This window comes from Trichoderma virens (assembly GCF_000170995.1).
Source record: "Trichoderma virens Gv29-8 chromosome Unknown TRIVIscaffold_80, whole genome shotgun sequence".
Taxonomy (NCBI): Eukaryota; Fungi; Ascomycota; class Sordariomycetes; order Hypocreales; family Hypocreaceae; genus Trichoderma; species Trichoderma virens.
Genome location: NW_014013669.1, coordinates 476,344 through 492,790, shown reverse-complemented (window position 1 = coordinate 492,790; position 16,447 = coordinate 476,344). Strand labels below are relative to the sequence as shown.

General features: G+C 50.4%; 3 protein-coding genes across 3 annotated transcripts; 1 reads left to right on the top strand and 2 right to left on the bottom strand.

Moving 5' to 3' along the window:
- Positions 1–723: 723 nt before the first annotated feature.
- TRIVIDRAFT_192952 (uncharacterized protein) lies at positions 724–10,287 on the bottom strand (the record flags this gene model as incomplete). The annotated part of the gene is made up of 2 exons (XM_014099102.1): positions 724–6,583; positions 6,677–10,287. 2 exons carry the CDS (start codon positions 10,285–10,287, stop codon positions 724–726), a joined length of 9,471 nt encoding a protein of 3,156 aa, XP_013954577.1.
- An 818-nt stretch (positions 10,288–11,105) lies between these two features.
- On the top strand, positions 11,106–12,517 carry TRIVIDRAFT_13017 (uncharacterized protein; the record flags this gene model as incomplete). The annotated part of the gene is made up of 3 exons (XM_014098949.1): positions 11,106–11,185; positions 11,246–12,410; positions 12,470–12,517. Coding segments are annotated over 3 exons (1,293 nt in total), but the record flags the coding sequence as incomplete, so codon positions are not given.
- Positions 12,518–13,176: 659 nt separating this feature from the next.
- Positions 13,177–15,893, bottom strand: TRIVIDRAFT_192950 (glycoside hydrolase family 92 protein; the record flags this gene model as incomplete). The annotated part of the gene is made up of 6 exons (XM_014099101.1): positions 13,177–13,218; positions 13,364–14,201; positions 14,254–14,633; positions 14,685–15,161; positions 15,217–15,738; positions 15,798–15,893. 6 exons carry the CDS (start codon positions 15,891–15,893, stop codon positions 13,177–13,179), a joined length of 2,355 nt encoding a protein of 784 aa, XP_013954576.1.
- Between the last annotated feature and the right edge of the window lie 554 nt (positions 15,894–16,447).

Below are 16,447 nucleotides of genomic sequence, written 5' to 3'. Positions count from 1 at the left end.
CTGCCGCCGCTGTCAATGGCCGCTATTGTCGTGACAATTACCCATATTGCCGTCCTCTCAGCAGGTGGTAGCAAAAAAAAAAAATACCTGAGCTACAAGCCTATTAGATGCTGTATTAATCAGCGCTGAACTGCCGTACCTGTACTTGGGCATCGTCAGTTGCTCTCTCCTACCTACCTATATATTGCCCCTCAAGCTTTTGTATCTCTACTGCATCAACCTCGTATCGCCCTCTGCATCTCCAACTCGCCACCAGCGTTTGTCATCATCTCCTCTATCCAGCAAAAAAAAAAAAAATTCTTCGTCAAACTTGCTGCTGCAACAATTAATCCGCAGCAAATGGAGGGGCTCGAGGAGGGGCAGGTGGAGCCCTGCATGCTCATGCTGTCAGCCGTGACTCTCCCATTGGCCGCTTTGCTCATATCGCCCAATCCGGAATGGTGCCGCTATTTCGCACTGCTGTAGCTCCATCTCGGCTTGAAGCTTCCCCAAGCTCCAGTCCTACAGGCTGCAAGCATCTCGAACTCGCTGAACCGTACTTCAATTACACTACAACTACTGTATATCCAAGGTTCTTTTCGCCTTACTCTACATCATCAGTCACTCGCCGCCCACACTCAGCCATCAGAAAAATTAAAAAAGAAAGGATTAATCGAGATAAAAACAACAGCGCCGTACTCCTTCGCTTCAACCTATTCAGCCAGATGACTCACGCCGACGCCTCTAGGACGAACCCAAAATTCGCGAATATGCATCTTCCACCTCTCCCGCCAGCTCCAACAGCGACACGATGACAATCTGATGAGTCAAGTTTGGCAACCTATCTCTGTGCAGTCCGATCCATTCCAGCGGTGGCGTGGCCTCTCCCATGTCTCTCAGTTGAGGCGTTTCGATGATGGGAGGCTCCAGAGCGAGATACTCATACTTGGACTGTGGTACATTCACCTCGGCCGTAATCTTTTGCTGCTCGCCACCTTCACGTTGTCCTTCTTCAGCTTCCAGCACACCTGTGATCTTGACTGCCGTCAGGGGCAGCTGCCGACCCCATATCTCTTCGAGCGACTTGGTGTGCTTCGCCCACATGCCTCGAATGTAGCTGATGCGGGAATAGTTCCAACCAACTTCAACTTTGCCTTCAAAGGCGCTCTTAAACAAGTAGTCGATATGGTTGCTATTCGGCGCTTGCCATGTCTGCATCGCCGCTTCAACTCTCGGTACCTTGAGGATTGTACCACCCCGCGATCCCGTAGACCGCTGCACCACATCTTCGACAGACAATTCACTCAGCGCCTTGGGTGCTTCGATGTTCCTAACCCCTGCTAATCCAATCCGAAGCTGTCCCAGAGTCATCCTCAGGATGCTGTGTATTCGTCGTTGCTCAATACTGGCAGCAAACCGCGCATAGGCGTTGAGCGCCTCCATCTTGAACACCTGATGATCGTAAAACGTGTTGGGGAACACGCCCAGGTTGAGTGCCCGTAGCGCCACGACAACGTCTGTGTCGAGCGAAATCGGGGACTTGGCCATGGTGTCGTCCTCTGGTAGCTTGGGAACCCTCGTCGGCCCTGAGACCGATGGACGTGCCGCCGTGGATTTGCGTCTCATAAACTTTTCAATCTCCTTGAGCGACAACTCAAAGTTCTCTCTCCTCTCCTGCATTAGCTTCTGTATAGCTTGATAGAGTGCGACCGCTTGAGCGGCTGATGTCGCCGTGCCAAATACTTGCACGGCATCGCCATCAAAGATTGCCACGAGGCGGTCTCCTCGCCCGTCACTACTCTCTCTCACATTGTACATCATAAACTCCAACGAGGTAATGTCTGCAATTAAAAATGCCTGGTAATCAAATGCGGCCTTGACACGTAGCTCGTTGAATGCGATTGAAGCTTGCACAAGGGGTGTTTCATTCAGGGCCTCTTCCCGCTTTGGCCAATGAATCGAGGAGCGTAGTCGGAAGTGCTGCAAGGCAATGAAACCACTCAGACGACCGGTACAGTCGATACCAATCTTGTCAAAGCCGAGGCAGAGATTCTGCTCCCAGTCTGACGTTTTCTTGGATGACACCCAGAACTTGTTGATCTCAAAAACTGATTTGCCTATCGCCTGCCCCATGTCAACGCTGACGTCGAGGGCCGCGATGGATATCGTCGCCGTCCACGGGAAGGCAGCTGTGGCAGCCACCTGCTGGTATCTTTGAACCAAGTGTCCCTGAGATGTCTCCGTAGCTAGCTTAGGCACTGGCGGTGTGGAGTCTGCTCTTCTCAGGTCTTTGGGATACCAGATTTCGCGGAAGAGCAAAAAGTCTTGCACTTGCTTGGCGTTGACAGAGACCTTCATAGGACTCACACTGAGGATGGCCGAAACACCACTTGTGCCGCTTACGTGCTTGCTATTCATGAATGAAAGAGTGACTGTGTCGACTTCGAAACTTGCAGTCGATTCTCTCGAGTATACATGCTGCACTGAAGCTTGTGGCTTATAGAGAACACCGGATATAGCAAAGAAATTACCGTGCTCTTGTGAAGAGACCGTGTTGAGCGTAAAGTAGACATTTTCGAAGCTTGTCGTAGCGGCAACACGAGCTATAGGCTGACAACTGAGGGAGAACTCCTGTCTGCAAATCCGTAGGCCCAGATTCAGCTTGACGCGACCCAATACCGCACTAGGGTCTGCAGTGAGGATGTTATCCTCATCTCCAGACTTCTCCGGCTTCAATTTCGGCGGCTCGGGCTTCGGGGCTGGCTCATTGTCGCTATCGTTTCTCACTACTTCCTTCACGCTGGACACGATGTCCATAATGAGTGGAACGACCGCTGGGTACAGAATATTGCTCGAAGCATCAATCTTGACTTCACCAGACAGTGCAGGGTCATCCTTGCCATTGTCTCGATATTCTGCCTTCCATGCAAGCCCAGGACTGCGTAGGACTGCGCTGGTTCCAGAGTCATCTGCAGTGAACTGGCCGTATTTCCCTGCCAAGGATGGGCGATCGCTTCGTAGTGGTCGAGCAGAGCTCTTCGCACTTGATACATAGACCACCGCGCCTGCAAAATCGGCGTCGACGAGCAAGCTCTCAAGTCGTTTGTTTCCAAAGATGCTTCGTGAATTCTCAGTCGTCGGTGCACTCTCAGCTTTCTTGCTGGCGGTGGTGTTGCTATTGTTCTGCGTCGCCTCGGTACTCCACTGTAGTGATGCTTGCTGCACATTCTTTGCTGATAATGATATTGATTCAACCAAGTTTGCCGCAGGCACGATGAAGGCCGACGTCAATCTCAAATCCAGCGGCTCGCCCACAGCTTGGAATGCCAGACGACGGGCGTCTGGTGTGGAAAAATAGGCAATGTTGAAAATGACTTGCGGAAGAAGCGCCGAGTGCAAAGATCTCATATTCCGGTCTTGACCAGGTGGTACGGTCTGCAGCTGAAAGTCTTCTATAGCCAGTCGCGCGGACCTCTTGGTTCTCGTACCGAATTCTATGAGTCGGATTGACAGCACCAGGTCCTCCTCATCGCTTTCCTGATGGCCACTGTCGTCCGCAACATTCCAGGAAGCACGGATGTTACGCAGTTCGAAACGATAAACAACTGATCCCAAGATAGAATCAAGAATATCAGTATGCTCTGGTAGTACCACGTCGTCATTGATGGATATCCGCGGCTTCGATTGTCTAAGTTTCCTTAGGTAGTCAAGTTCTCGCGATGTGTCTAGGTCCTTTATCTTTGTTCCGAGGTAGCCCAGCACATCAACAGCCGTAGAGGTTGTCTCCGGTGACATATTAACGTCAAAGTCATCGCTTCTAAAGTTGAATGACCACTCATCCTTGCCATCATCTCCAGGACTCGAGCTGACGGATACTGTGAAACTGGCACCAAAATTGCCGCATGATCGCATATTACCTTCTATTCCCTTTTCAATATCAAATCCAACGTGTCTGAGGTTCAAATGGACCTCTGGATACTTGAGGATAGGACCGTGTACTTCATGACGATTGGACGCCCGCAAATACGCTTTATCCATAGAAAAGAGCACATGGGCAATCGCCTCGGTATCAGACTTCAGTGACGTCCTGGCAGCAACTTGTAGTCCTGCAAAGGCAAGGTGGACGGCGTACACGAGATTAGAGCTCGGCTTTTGGACTTCGGGTGTCTCGCTAGTTCCAAAGATGTCTTCTATATGTTCCTGTATGGCCTTGGCTTGCTGCTGAACCTCCTCAATGGCGGTGGAGATTTGTGGTCGGTTCAGCGCTGTGAGGAGGTTATATATTGCCGACGCATCGAGGCGCATTACTTCCACAGAGCAGAGCACATTTAATATGCTTTCCGCCTTTTGTCCTTGGCTCAATGTGACGCGTCCATTGGTAGGCGGTATTTGTAGCAGAGATATAGTGCGAGACTCGTTCTTGACATTGATCTGCATCTCATGAGAATTCTCCTTGACATCAAAGTCAAAGATGATTTCTTTGGAAGAGTTAGCGGCGCACGCTGCCCGCGCCACGACACCAGATATTTGATACGTTAGAGTCGGGACCAAAGGTAGTCTAATTTCATAAGCATCCAAGAACGTGGCAATATTAACCTTGAAGCTGGGCGGGCGATTGGCCTTCTCAACTGGAGATTGCGGTGTTGGCGAGTCTGGAAGTTGTGTCTTCAAGCGGTAGAGTTGAGCGATTTCATCTCTGAATAGGAGATCGAGAACTTCCATGAGACCGATAGGATCCTGCTTCACAGAAAGAGTGAAGCTCTGGCTACTGGCCGTCGCCTTGACTTTGTGCGCTGCCGCTTCATCGGCCACCCGCAGTTCATGGGACACACATAGGCTCGGCTTTCGGAATTGAGACGTGCCTAGAGGGTGTGAATGATTATGCAGCATGGAAGTGACAGCATCGCAGTTGATCATCAGACTCGTGAGAGTTGCGCCATCAGTCGTATCAAACGTGAGTAAAGATGCCTTCAGTCCATCACCTAAAGTCCTTGCACTCAAATTGACTGTCTCAAGCTCAATGGATCCTTTAATTAGCTCAAGAGCAATATGAAAAGCGGGTGATGACTTTTTCGATAGTTTTGCGGCCTTCGAAGCTATCTTCTGAACACGGGGTGCCGGTGGTGGACCATGGCTCTGGTTTCTGTTGTATAATCTCAAGATATCGTCGGCAAGAACACAAAGCTCCCAGTTCAAGTTGACCGAGGCATTGCCGCAGCATATGTTCAACACAGTTACAGGAGTAGTCCCTAAAACGGTGGTGGCAGGGTCGCCCAGTTTTCTCTCGACTCTTGCAGTGAGATCGACAAAGCCAATTTTGTTTTCTTTAGGTCCTGGATCAAGTACAAGGCAGATCTTGCCAAGTTTGCAGGCACCAAGGAGAGGATATAATATTTCGTCTCCTTCGTCGTCGAGTTTAACATCGCCAAAGATTTTCTTTAATAGGATAGTACTTGAAACATTTCCCAAATCCCAGTTTCTCCACTTCTCGAAAGAGCTCACTACGCGCTGAGCTGCGTCGGGTGGGAGTGTCGGCGATTGACCCCAACATTCTTGTATCAGGCGAGCTTTTTCTATTTCATTCTTAGTGTCCCAAATTTGGCGAAGTCGCGTTATCATCTTCCAGGAATCAGTCGTTCTCAGGTGCTGATGTGCAGATCTGAGAACAGCCGAAGGCCTTATAAGGAAAGCAGGGTCGTTTGTCGCCTCCCCTACCTGCAAGAGACGTAGAACAAAGTATTTGACGCAGGTAGAATGGTGCTCATTGACTTCTGTCAGCAGCCGCTCTAGCTCTGTAGCAACAATTCCCGTGCGATGGATCAAAGAAGCCAGATATTCAATCTTGCCAGATGCGGTTCTTCCAGCGATTGAACCAATATCGGCATCGAAATACGTAATTTCTTTAGCTCCCAAAGAGACTCTAACGCCATCTATTTGCAGCACCACAGCCGCTTGTGGTTTCTGAACGGATGAAAGGCGCTCAGAGGCAGACATCTCGATGGAGCCTAGACGTAGATCTAGCGAGGTCCTAGAGTTGACGACACCCTGCTCTTTTGTAGTTCGAGTCACAAGGGAGACCTTGGAAATCGTCAAATCATACTGATCTAACTCTTCCTCAGAAGGATCCGGCGAATCCAATGTTGATGAGTTGAGAAACCGAACGTTGATCCTGGGTACCTTGACCATAATATCAGTCATTTCCCCGCTAATGCTCGCCTCCTTTTTAGATTTGAAAATGTCCGTAATGGCGCTGGATTGGAGAGAATCTAACACATCTTCGGGCTCGGTTGGTTGCAGGGCGCCCAGCAGAATAGTTACATGTCGAACAGCTTCAGGTGTAACAAAGGCGCTTATTCCGGAGGGAAACTCGATAATGGTGCTTGACTGCGCGTGATTTTCACTCAGATCAGCGGGATCAATATCGTTCAAGTCCTTTTTCAATCTATTAAAAAAGTCCATATCTTCACGATCAATGGGTGAGAAAGTCGCGTCTCGAGAATTCGGTCTGACGCCCTCTAGGGGGAAATTTGGTGTGAAATATTGGCTCGAGAAAGCAATAGCCGACTGCTCAGGGTTTTCATGTGCTGAAAAGTCTCCAACAGTACTGTAGAAGGAAGACCGTCTACCAGGAGAAACAGACTGTTCAGCCTTGTCAATTTCAGAGCGAGAGCCTCTCATCGCCGCAGATCGTATCGACAAACTGTCTCCAAATCTCGATGGCCTACGCATCGTGCGGGGACTGTTGAGACGGAAGCTGCTGCTACTCGAAGTGCTGGCGAAAGACACAAATGACTTTTGGCGAGTCACTCTCCGCGAGCGGGAGCTCGCTGTACTCGGAGCCGAGATCCTGTCATATTCAGCTTCAGCGAGGGGTGGTGGAGGTGGTGGCATGCACTGCGCAGGAGGATCGACCGGCTCGGGGATAAAATCACCACCTGTGCCAGGAAGAACTAGAAATGGTGTTCGGTCAGTTCGCTGATCCTCACGGTAGATTAGGTCTTGCTGGATTTTGCGCTCCTCCGAGAAATGGAACTTCCTTCCAATAGCGGCAAGTCGAACATCTGTCTTCAGATATGCTTGGGTTTCAACAGGGTGCTGAGGACGTGATTTGTGCCTCGCCGCAGACTCCGCATTTATGCACGAGAATTGAATATTCGGTATGAGCACATTTGCCCGCTTAGAATAATGTGACTGGGCCCAATCATTGCTATTGATGTCGATAGTATCCGTGGAGAAGCAGAAAACGCTCTCTTCAACGTGTATCCAAAGGCGGATTGATTGGACGACAACACGGACAAATGTTACGTCGTAGAAGATTAGAGACGAGTAGGGAACAAGGGCATTCTCAACATCATCAAACGTAAAGCCAAATGCTGGCCCTGCTTTGGTTAATGCCGCCACAAAATCGGGTGTGCATTCCCCGGCAACAGTGCCTACAGAAACATCCCAGTTACAAAGGTATGTCGGCTCCGATGGAGGTAGACCAAATGTGCGGTGGCCATACACCCGAATGCCATCAATAAACAGCTGTGTGTTGGAAGACGACACACTGGGAGAATCCAAATTGTTATCTGAGCTGCCCAGGGACAGGCTCAAGGGGCTTAGATCAAGGTCCATATCCATATAGTAGTTTGTAAAACGCAGGTCCAGAGACAGAGAGGCCAGTTCGCCCTGCAAATAACGTTTGGCAGAGTAAATATTCGTAGGAACCAACAGGCGAGGGTCGTCCAGTTTGATAGCCAAAATCACATCAAGGTCATTGGACTTTTTGGGTGGGGGGCGGACAGCTACCATCTCGGCATCCGGATTTTGTATCTTGGCCTGCAGTTGCTCCTGATATTCATCCTGAGTTTTAAAATGGACGTTTTCGCCGAAATAATTATCCTTAAGTACCATAACGTATCGGACCAGGAACCCGTAGAGGTAAACGCACGGTGATTGTGCGTGGACATTCAAGACCAAAGTATCCGTATTCGCAGGAGAAGTCGTAGCGTTGTAGTGATAACTTCCGTTCACCCCCAGGCCCTCAATATGGCCTAGTTCCTTAGATTTCACAAAGGTCGCTTGGGTGCTGGACTGAGAGGCATGAAGTGCCAAGTCAAGAGTGTCCGCTCGTACATCGAAAGGAATACTGTTTGTGCTTGGTCGAAACTTATCGAGGGGTATACAAGTTTCAGCTTTCAGTTCCGGACTAGAAAGAATGAGATATGAATTTTCGTCCATTGCAGTTGCTTTATCGATAATGTTCCCATCGTTGACATTGAGAAATATCTTGACGTTTTGCAAGCTGAGGTGGAGGTGATACAGAAAAGGTGTGAAGACCAGGTATTCAGCAGGAGGCCCTGCCGCCCAGTCGTCAACCAAATCGACAATCAGAAAGATGTGATCTCGCAAGAGATACATATCCATGCCATCGAAAGTCAGGTTAAAATGCCAGTTACGTAGTGTGTTCCATGAAAGAGGGTTAGAAAGATCGCATGAAATTTTCAGAGCACCAGATCGCCAGAGCAAATCATGATTGACACTGCTCCACAACTCAGAAGTCGGCAAATGGACGTTCAACTTGTTTTTAAACCCAGCCGAATTTGCAACCATGTCCATGAAATATCTGATGGTGGAATTTTGGGGAAGCTTGAATTCGAGCCAGCCGGCAGGGCGAGGCTGGACTGCTTCGCTTTTGGAATTTTTCTTGCCTCTGGCCCGATGCTTGCGCGTATTGCGAGCCGTATCCGGCTTGACCATGGTCTCTTTACCACGCCAACGCCAGTTTTTAGACTCCTCCCTTATAGGGATGCGCAGCGTGACTGTATCTTCCAATTCTACCAGCAGATCAAACTGCGTAGGCACTCGCCATGCACCAACTGGGAGTGGCCCGGTAGCGCTGCCATCTTTGGACAGCGAGGGCACAAAAACACGCTGTAGATCAGCTCTTTGCCTGTCGGCCCACGGTCCGTAGTTCATCGTCCCCCCTTTCACCGATAGCTGCACTCCCCATGCTGGTGGCTCCGAACCGTTGATGTTTAACGACGGATCCATTCGCCTCTGGCGATGAGCTTCTTCGGTTACCTTGCCGACAGCATCCCAGTATACAGTCAAGAAGCATGCAGGGCTGTCAAGAATGGTCGAAACAGCAGCATACTCAACGGGGGACCAGCGAGTTTTATCATCCATGTCCTGATCGTCGAGATATCGTGATAGACCTTGCCATTGGACAACTCCAGGGACGTGGGCGGACACAACCCCCCCTCCAGCTCGAGCGTCGCTTGAGAATGACTCGACAGACCTCCGCCAGTACGGCACCAAGTTTCGCAGGGAACTAAGCGCCTTGCGTCTTTGCTGGCGGAAATACGACTTCCTTGGGACAGGTTGTGGTTCTTGAGGAACGCTCTCCCGCTCCCGTTTAGCACGTGTCGCCTGATCTTCTTTAAAATCTAGGTTGTCCAGCATTTCTATCACGGGATGCTCCAGTTCTATCTTGAACACCTGTCTGTACTGATCCACAGTCTTTGTCTCTGTGGCATCAACGTCTCCAAAGAGAGAATCGGCCTTGACGATGAGAATTGCCTTTGTGTTGTCATTTCCGAACACCGCCGCGGCCTTCTGGCATTCTATTTGAATAGGGAATAGTTTGAGGATGAAAGGCAGTCCTTCCGTTTCGTCATCTTCGCTTTCCTCGTTACTACCGCTATTCGAGCCGGTGCTAGGTCGACTTCCATTTCCATTCAGCGGTTTATTGTTGCTCTTCTCTCGGGATATGGGAGCTCGTTCGGACGAATCCTCATGGGTTGTATTTCGCGATCGTAAACCTGTGTCACCTTTTTCATCGAACGCCCCGGTGCTTGAGCTTGCGCCAGATGAAGTTGGGTCGATGATGCCGGCAAGAACCGAGTCGTATGCCGGGCTGCGGTTGTAGACAAACCACTCCAGGCCGACAAGGTTCACATTTATACGGCATGGTAAATGAGAATTCCTATCTCTTTCTGATGCTTCGTTTCCTTTTGCCTTCGACGCGAATATGTCGGCCTCTCTTACGCGGCGCAGCCAGTATCGCCATGTGATGTCTCCATGTTGGATAAAGAATGTTTCGTTCGAGCCGTGATATCGCAAGCCGGTAAAAAAAACTCGCCCGGCTAAAAGCGAGACCTGAAGAGCCTGGATGTCGAGATATATGCGGTATCGGTGCCAAGTCCAAGTCCTGATGCCATAGGACACGATGGAGCCGAACAGTCGGTTGAAGTAGAGCAAGAAGAATATGGCGAGGATTGCGGAAAGAATTATAAAGATGAGAAACTCGCTGGGTAGAAGCATCAATTAGTTTCACAGCAGTTGATCCCACAGCCAGTGTAACTCACTAATTGAAGGTCAGTCGCGGCTGGCCAGATCCGACACCTGGGGTCACCAGATGTTCCATCTCGACGACACCTTCGTAGAGCTTCCCCACGCCTGCCAGAGATCCAATATCATTGTCCGTAGCCGCCGCTCTCCGAATGTCCCGGGCTATCGCGAAAGGCGTTGGTTGATGCTCAATGCCAGGACAGTGCTCTTCTGCATGGCTCCGAAGATGCGGTATAGAGGAGGTGCGCTTCGACAAGGCGCTTCGAGGCTGTTGGTGACGAAAGATGAATTTCGAGGTCCAGGTTCTCTGGATGCTGGAATTGGGATTGGCGTCCACTGCGGTTACCCCCTACGCAGCACTGGAGCTACCCGCTAAATTGCCCTTTTCAGCAGTGACCATCCACTAGCGGCCAGTGGAGCTTTATGCACGAGCTAAGCACGCAGCACATGCTTTGTACATCATCTGAAAGTACTTCCGCGCCAACCGCTGGTAGACGGGTACATCCTCCGGGTCCAAGCTCCGGCCGCGAGGCCATGTTTGGGAGCCAACAAGCACCATGACCAGCCGATCTGATCTTGTGAGCTTCGTCACACCTCGTCTTTTTCCTCCTCCTCCATAGACACGGAGCCGTCTTGATCGCTCCGAGTGCTGTGTCGCAACAGCACTTGCCCGCCTCCAAACGCAGCCCCTGGCAGAGCCATGAGCTGATCCCCAGCATTCCTCCCAGCGCTTTATCCAGACTCTCCCCCGATCTCCAGAGGGTCGCGTCGTGGCCATCATGCCTGATCATGGCACCGGCCAGAAGTTCACCACTGCCACCACTGTGGTAGCAGGTGTCGCGTCCATCATAGCAACGCTGCTGTCGATAATGTAAGCCGTCTGTGCTCTTCTCTTCTCCTGGCGGCGCAGCTCCCTGACCAGCCTTGGCAGTTCCATATGGCTCCAAGCAAAGAACTATCGCAAGCCGCTGCTGCAGCGCTATGTCGTCCGCATTCTACTCATGGTGCCCATCTACTCGATCGCGTCGTGGACAAGCATGGTTTCCTTGAAGGCCGCTGCCTTTGTGGACCCAATTCGAGACATCTATGAGGCGTTTACGATATACACCTTTTTCCAGCTTCTTATCAACTACATGGGCGGAGAGCGTGCTGTCATCATCATCCCCCACGGTCGGGCCCCAGTCCATCATTTGTGGCCCATGAACCATTTCCTGCCCAAGGTGGATATCTCAGACCCTTATACCTTCTTGGCCATCAAGCGGGGCATCCTTCAGTATGCGTGGCTCAAGCCCATCCTGGCTGTCGCTGCCATCATCATGAAGGCTACAGATACCTACCAGGAGGGATACATCGGAGCTAAATCCGGCTATTTCTGGAGTGGTATCATCTACAACATCAGTGTTACTGTCAGTCTGTACTCGCTTGGACTGTTTTGGGTTTGCATGCATCGAGACTTGGTACCGTTCCGGCCGGTCCCCAAGTTCTTGTGTATCAAGCTTATCATCTTTGCTTCCTATTGGCAGGGATTCTTCCTATCGATTCTTGTATGGCTTGGTGCCATTCCGGACGATGTCCAGGGTTACACTCGCGACAACCTTGCTGCAGCTATCCAAGACGCTCTTATCTGTGTAGAAATGCCCATTTTCGCTGTTGCTCACTGGTATGCCTTTTCCTGGCATGATTTTGCGGACAACCGCATCCAATCGGCTCGCATGCCACTCAACTATGCCTTCCGTGATGCGTTTGGGGTCAAAGACCTCATTGAAGATTCCAAGGAGACGTTTAGGGGAGACAACTACGGTTACCGATTTTTCGACTCCGGAGACAGAATCATGGCCCACGAAGACTCCAGGTCGAGATTTGCTCGGTTGAGAGAAGGGATGCGGTACGAACGCGGAGGTAAAGGCAAATATTGGATTCCCAAACCGGGGGAGGTGAATGCGACGTCGCCATTGCTGGGCAATGGATCGTCCAGCTCGACTCGTCCTGATCAACTGAATGAGAATGCGCACGGCACATTTGAGGAACCTGAAATTGATGCCGATGAGGAGCATCTGTATAGCAAAGCCCGGCAGTTGGAATACGGGGATTGGAATGTAAGTTGACAATCTCTCTCCGAACTGTGCAAGTGCTTATGCTTACCCTACGTGAATAGTATCCAGTCATTACAGCGAGCGAGCCGCTCAGGGAGCGTTATGCTTCTTGGGCAAGCAATTCGGAAACCAGGCTCTACTCTTCCCCGTCTCATGCCAGCACGCCAGCACGTAGCCACTCATTTAGTTCTTCATTGCACCAGCAGGGCCAGCAGACCGAATCAGAGCAACCACCGCCGGTGGTTGTTATAAAGAAGAAGAAGAAATCGAAGAAGGCTGTACAGCCTACAGAACCGAGTCCGGCTGATTTGAAATCTCATCAAGAAGACCAGAGCAGCGCTAAAGGAACATCAAGCTACGATGGCAACAGAAGCCCCGCTGTAGAGGAGAACGAACCATGGGCCTCCGCCGAACGCGAACATGTAGACGATCACTCGCCCAGTTATCAAGTTCCAGACTCTGACGAGTTTCGCAATGTTTGGGATGGCGACAAATAAGTAGCTTTGGTTTTGTTTTGTTGCTACGGAAAAGGTAAAAAACTGCTAGAAGAAATTCAGATCTATGTGTCTACCCTGGGCCAGACAGGCATAGCGAGGCGTTCTTGGGGTGTCGGAATTAAGGGAGGGGGAAAATACCAGATTTTTTTTCTTGATGTATGCGGATATGTACTCATTATATACCAGCCGCTATTCGTTCAACTACTACTATTCGGTTTGCTTTTTTTTCTCTCTTTTTGCTATCTACCCGTCTCACCAGACAGATCTGTTGCTCAAACATGTGAAGCAAGAGAGGCATATGTTGAAGGGTGTAGCTATTAGCTCTCGCAACATACTACAGCTATGTACTATATCTATATTGTTTTTATCCTTCTCTTCTTTATTCGGTATTTACAACATCAAGACCTATGTCCCCTTGGACATGTCAATCAATATTTTCCTCGCATCAGCCGCGCTCACACTCCCAGGACTTGGTGGTGTCGGACCGGTAGTCCAGTTCGTAGGAGAACTGCCGAGCACAAAGTCGAGAGTGCCTCCGTTTGCAAAAATGTCGTACCAGCTCGCCCAGCCCTTATTCCACGCCTTGCCATTGACTTTGAGCGACTGGACGTAGTATACATCTTCGCTACCGCCAGTGGTGGTGATCTTGAGCGTCTTGCCACCGCCCAAGGAGATAGTCAGATCAGTGAACCAGGGAGATCCGATGAGGAAGGTAGTCTGGCCCGTCATGGGGTACAAGCCGATCATGTTCCACAATAGCCACGACTCCATGGCTCCAGCGTCACTGTTTCCGGGTAGGCCGCCCGGTGTGGGCTTGTAGTACGATTTAGCAATAAAGCGACTTCGTTGGACAGCGAGATCTTGTCTGTTGACGAAATTGTACAGATAGGGGGTTGCAAAGCTGGGTTCGTTTCCAGGGTTGAAGATTGTGCTGCCGAATGCGCTGTTGCCAGAGTAGATGCCGGGTTGGAAAGTCATCTCAAGGCGCTGGACAAAAGTATCTGCTCCACCAGAGTACTGAACAATGGTGTCTAAATCGTGATGAGCATTAAAAGAGTATTCCCACGGGAGAGCCTGGTAGTAGTAATCCGCCCAGTAGCAGCCACCGCAGGAGATGGGGTTTTGAGAGATGAAGCCGCTGGTGTTTCTTGGGCCAAGGAAGCCCGAGAATCCAAGAGCAGTCATGTTAGTATTCCAATGGTTGCGCCAATTGTGCGATCTGTTGAGATACTTTTGGAAATCGTTTTGAAGACCAAGGCCGTTGGCAACGGTAGCCAACGAAAAATCATTGACCGAACTGCAAGGGGCGTTAGGCACGCAACATTAATGCCATAAACGGGGTCACTTACTATTCAACAGCTCTGCTAACCGACCGTCCAAACGAAGGTGTGATGTAGCCATATTTCAGCCAATCTGACAGCGCACCTCGTCCTTCCTTGGTCGAGCCTGTAGGGTCTCGCGGATCCTTGTTGTTTGGTGGAATGACTTCAGCATTCTTCACCATGGAGGCATAGGCGCCTTCCCAGTCGACTTTGCCGCGCACACCCTTGACAAACGCATCGGCAAAGACGTTGTCGCTGTTTGAACCTCCTTGGACAGCGCCGTTCCAAAATGAGGAGCGAGCATCCGACACGTAGCCTTCATGGCGATAGATGTCTACCATGGATCTAAGAAGCTCTTCATGGTATGCCGGCTGAAGGATGTGGAGTAGAGCGGTTGTGCATCGATGCTGTTGACACGGTTAGTTACAGCTGTTTTCAATAAGAACCGCGTAGCTTACAGTGTCCCAAAAGGTGAAAATGTCATCATAGTAGGGCTCCCCAGAGGTCCAGAGAGGATTTTCTCCTGTCTTGTTAGTCGGAAGCAGGTGCATGAAATACAGGGCTGAGTAGAGCTGGTTCAACTTAGTGACATTTGTCTCGCTTGTCGTCACCTTTTGCAGTACTTGTGAGTTCCACGCATCTCGAGTTCCTTGGCGAACAGTCGCGAGACTGGTCCCCTGGGGAATCTCGGCTTTGACATTGGCACAAGCTTGAGCCTCAGAGACGAACGAGACTCCAACTCTGGAGACCACAGAACGCTGCTGGAAGGTGAAGAGGGCGCCGAGCCTCGCAGTCTGGGAGCTGTAGCTCGTCTTATTGGAAAACTCGGACAAGTTTGCTGTTGTTAGGCTTGTTCCAATAAATGTTTTATAGGTAGCCGGCGCATCGAAATATCCACAGAAATAAACCGTCCATGGGCCAGCTCTGTTCCATCCCTGAATTTATATTAGTATGCGGCTCATATCATCAGAGAACCAAAACTTGGCTCACATTGTTATAAGTTCCATTACCGGTATAATAATAATATCCGGGCTTGGTGTCTTGCTGGACATTAATGCTGCCTCCTAAAAAATGCTGCTCCAACCCTTGGCCACGGTAGGACGACAAGACATGGGACACGTCAACAAGCACGTTGAGATCCTTGCTCACACTAGGGAATGTGTACTGAAACATGCCAGCTTTGTTGGTAGCTGCCATTTCTAAGACTGTACCAGAGCCAAGGCTCGCTTTATAATAGCCAATTTCGGTAAAATCAGGCGCGGCACGAGTGTCATTGATAGCATCGCTCAGAGGGTTTACAACAGTCCCGACTACGGGCATCTGAGAAACGACGCCGTATTTCGGTGCGCCGCCAGTTCCGCTCTCATGGAGCATCGTGAAGCCCGTGAAGTTGCCATTTGAGAGATAGCCAGAGTAAGCATCGGTGCCCGAGTAAAGATCGGGACCGAGCTTGACCATGCCTAGTGGTCGTGAAACACCGGGAAATGTGTTTCCGCCATTGATGGTCCCTGTCTATACAGAGTCAGGTTGATTCGGTTAGGCATGAGATGCGTACTCGATCGGCCACTTACACTGGTCAAAACATAGCCGGCCAAGTCAGCGGAAGGAACCGCAGCGGAATTGACCAGCGATGGTATGAAAGGCAATAACAATAACGAAGAATACATTGCGACTATAAGTATAGACAGCCCTATAGAACTACACAACATGCTCGCGGAGACGTGCCGTTGGACACGTCGATCCCACTAGACTTATATGCAACTCTCAGACCGTTGATCTTACCCCCCTTCAGCAAAGGGCCAAGGGCGGAAAGCAACATGACGATGCATTCTCCGCACGAGAAGCTGCAATGGCACGGTTGCAACAGGCATCCCGAACACACAGTCACGTTCTTGTCGGATCATCATAAGCGGGCGGCGACTGAGAGACAACGTGGGATGTGCATGCCATGTGAATGGTCCAGAGACATGCCTTTGTGCTGGAATAGGCAAAACGCTAGTGTAAAAGGCCCCGGAGATCTGTGAGGAGAGGGCATTCAAGTGCCGATGTGGCACAGCATTAATACTCGTATCAATCAGATCTCGAGAAATCGGGATCGCATGCAGATGCGCGCTTTAGTAGAGAAGATGGACGCCAAGTCGGGACAAAGGGTGCCGAGTCCAGGAAAGTGTGTCTCTCGGCCGGAGTATGCAAGACAAAGTAATCAATCATCAATACGAAG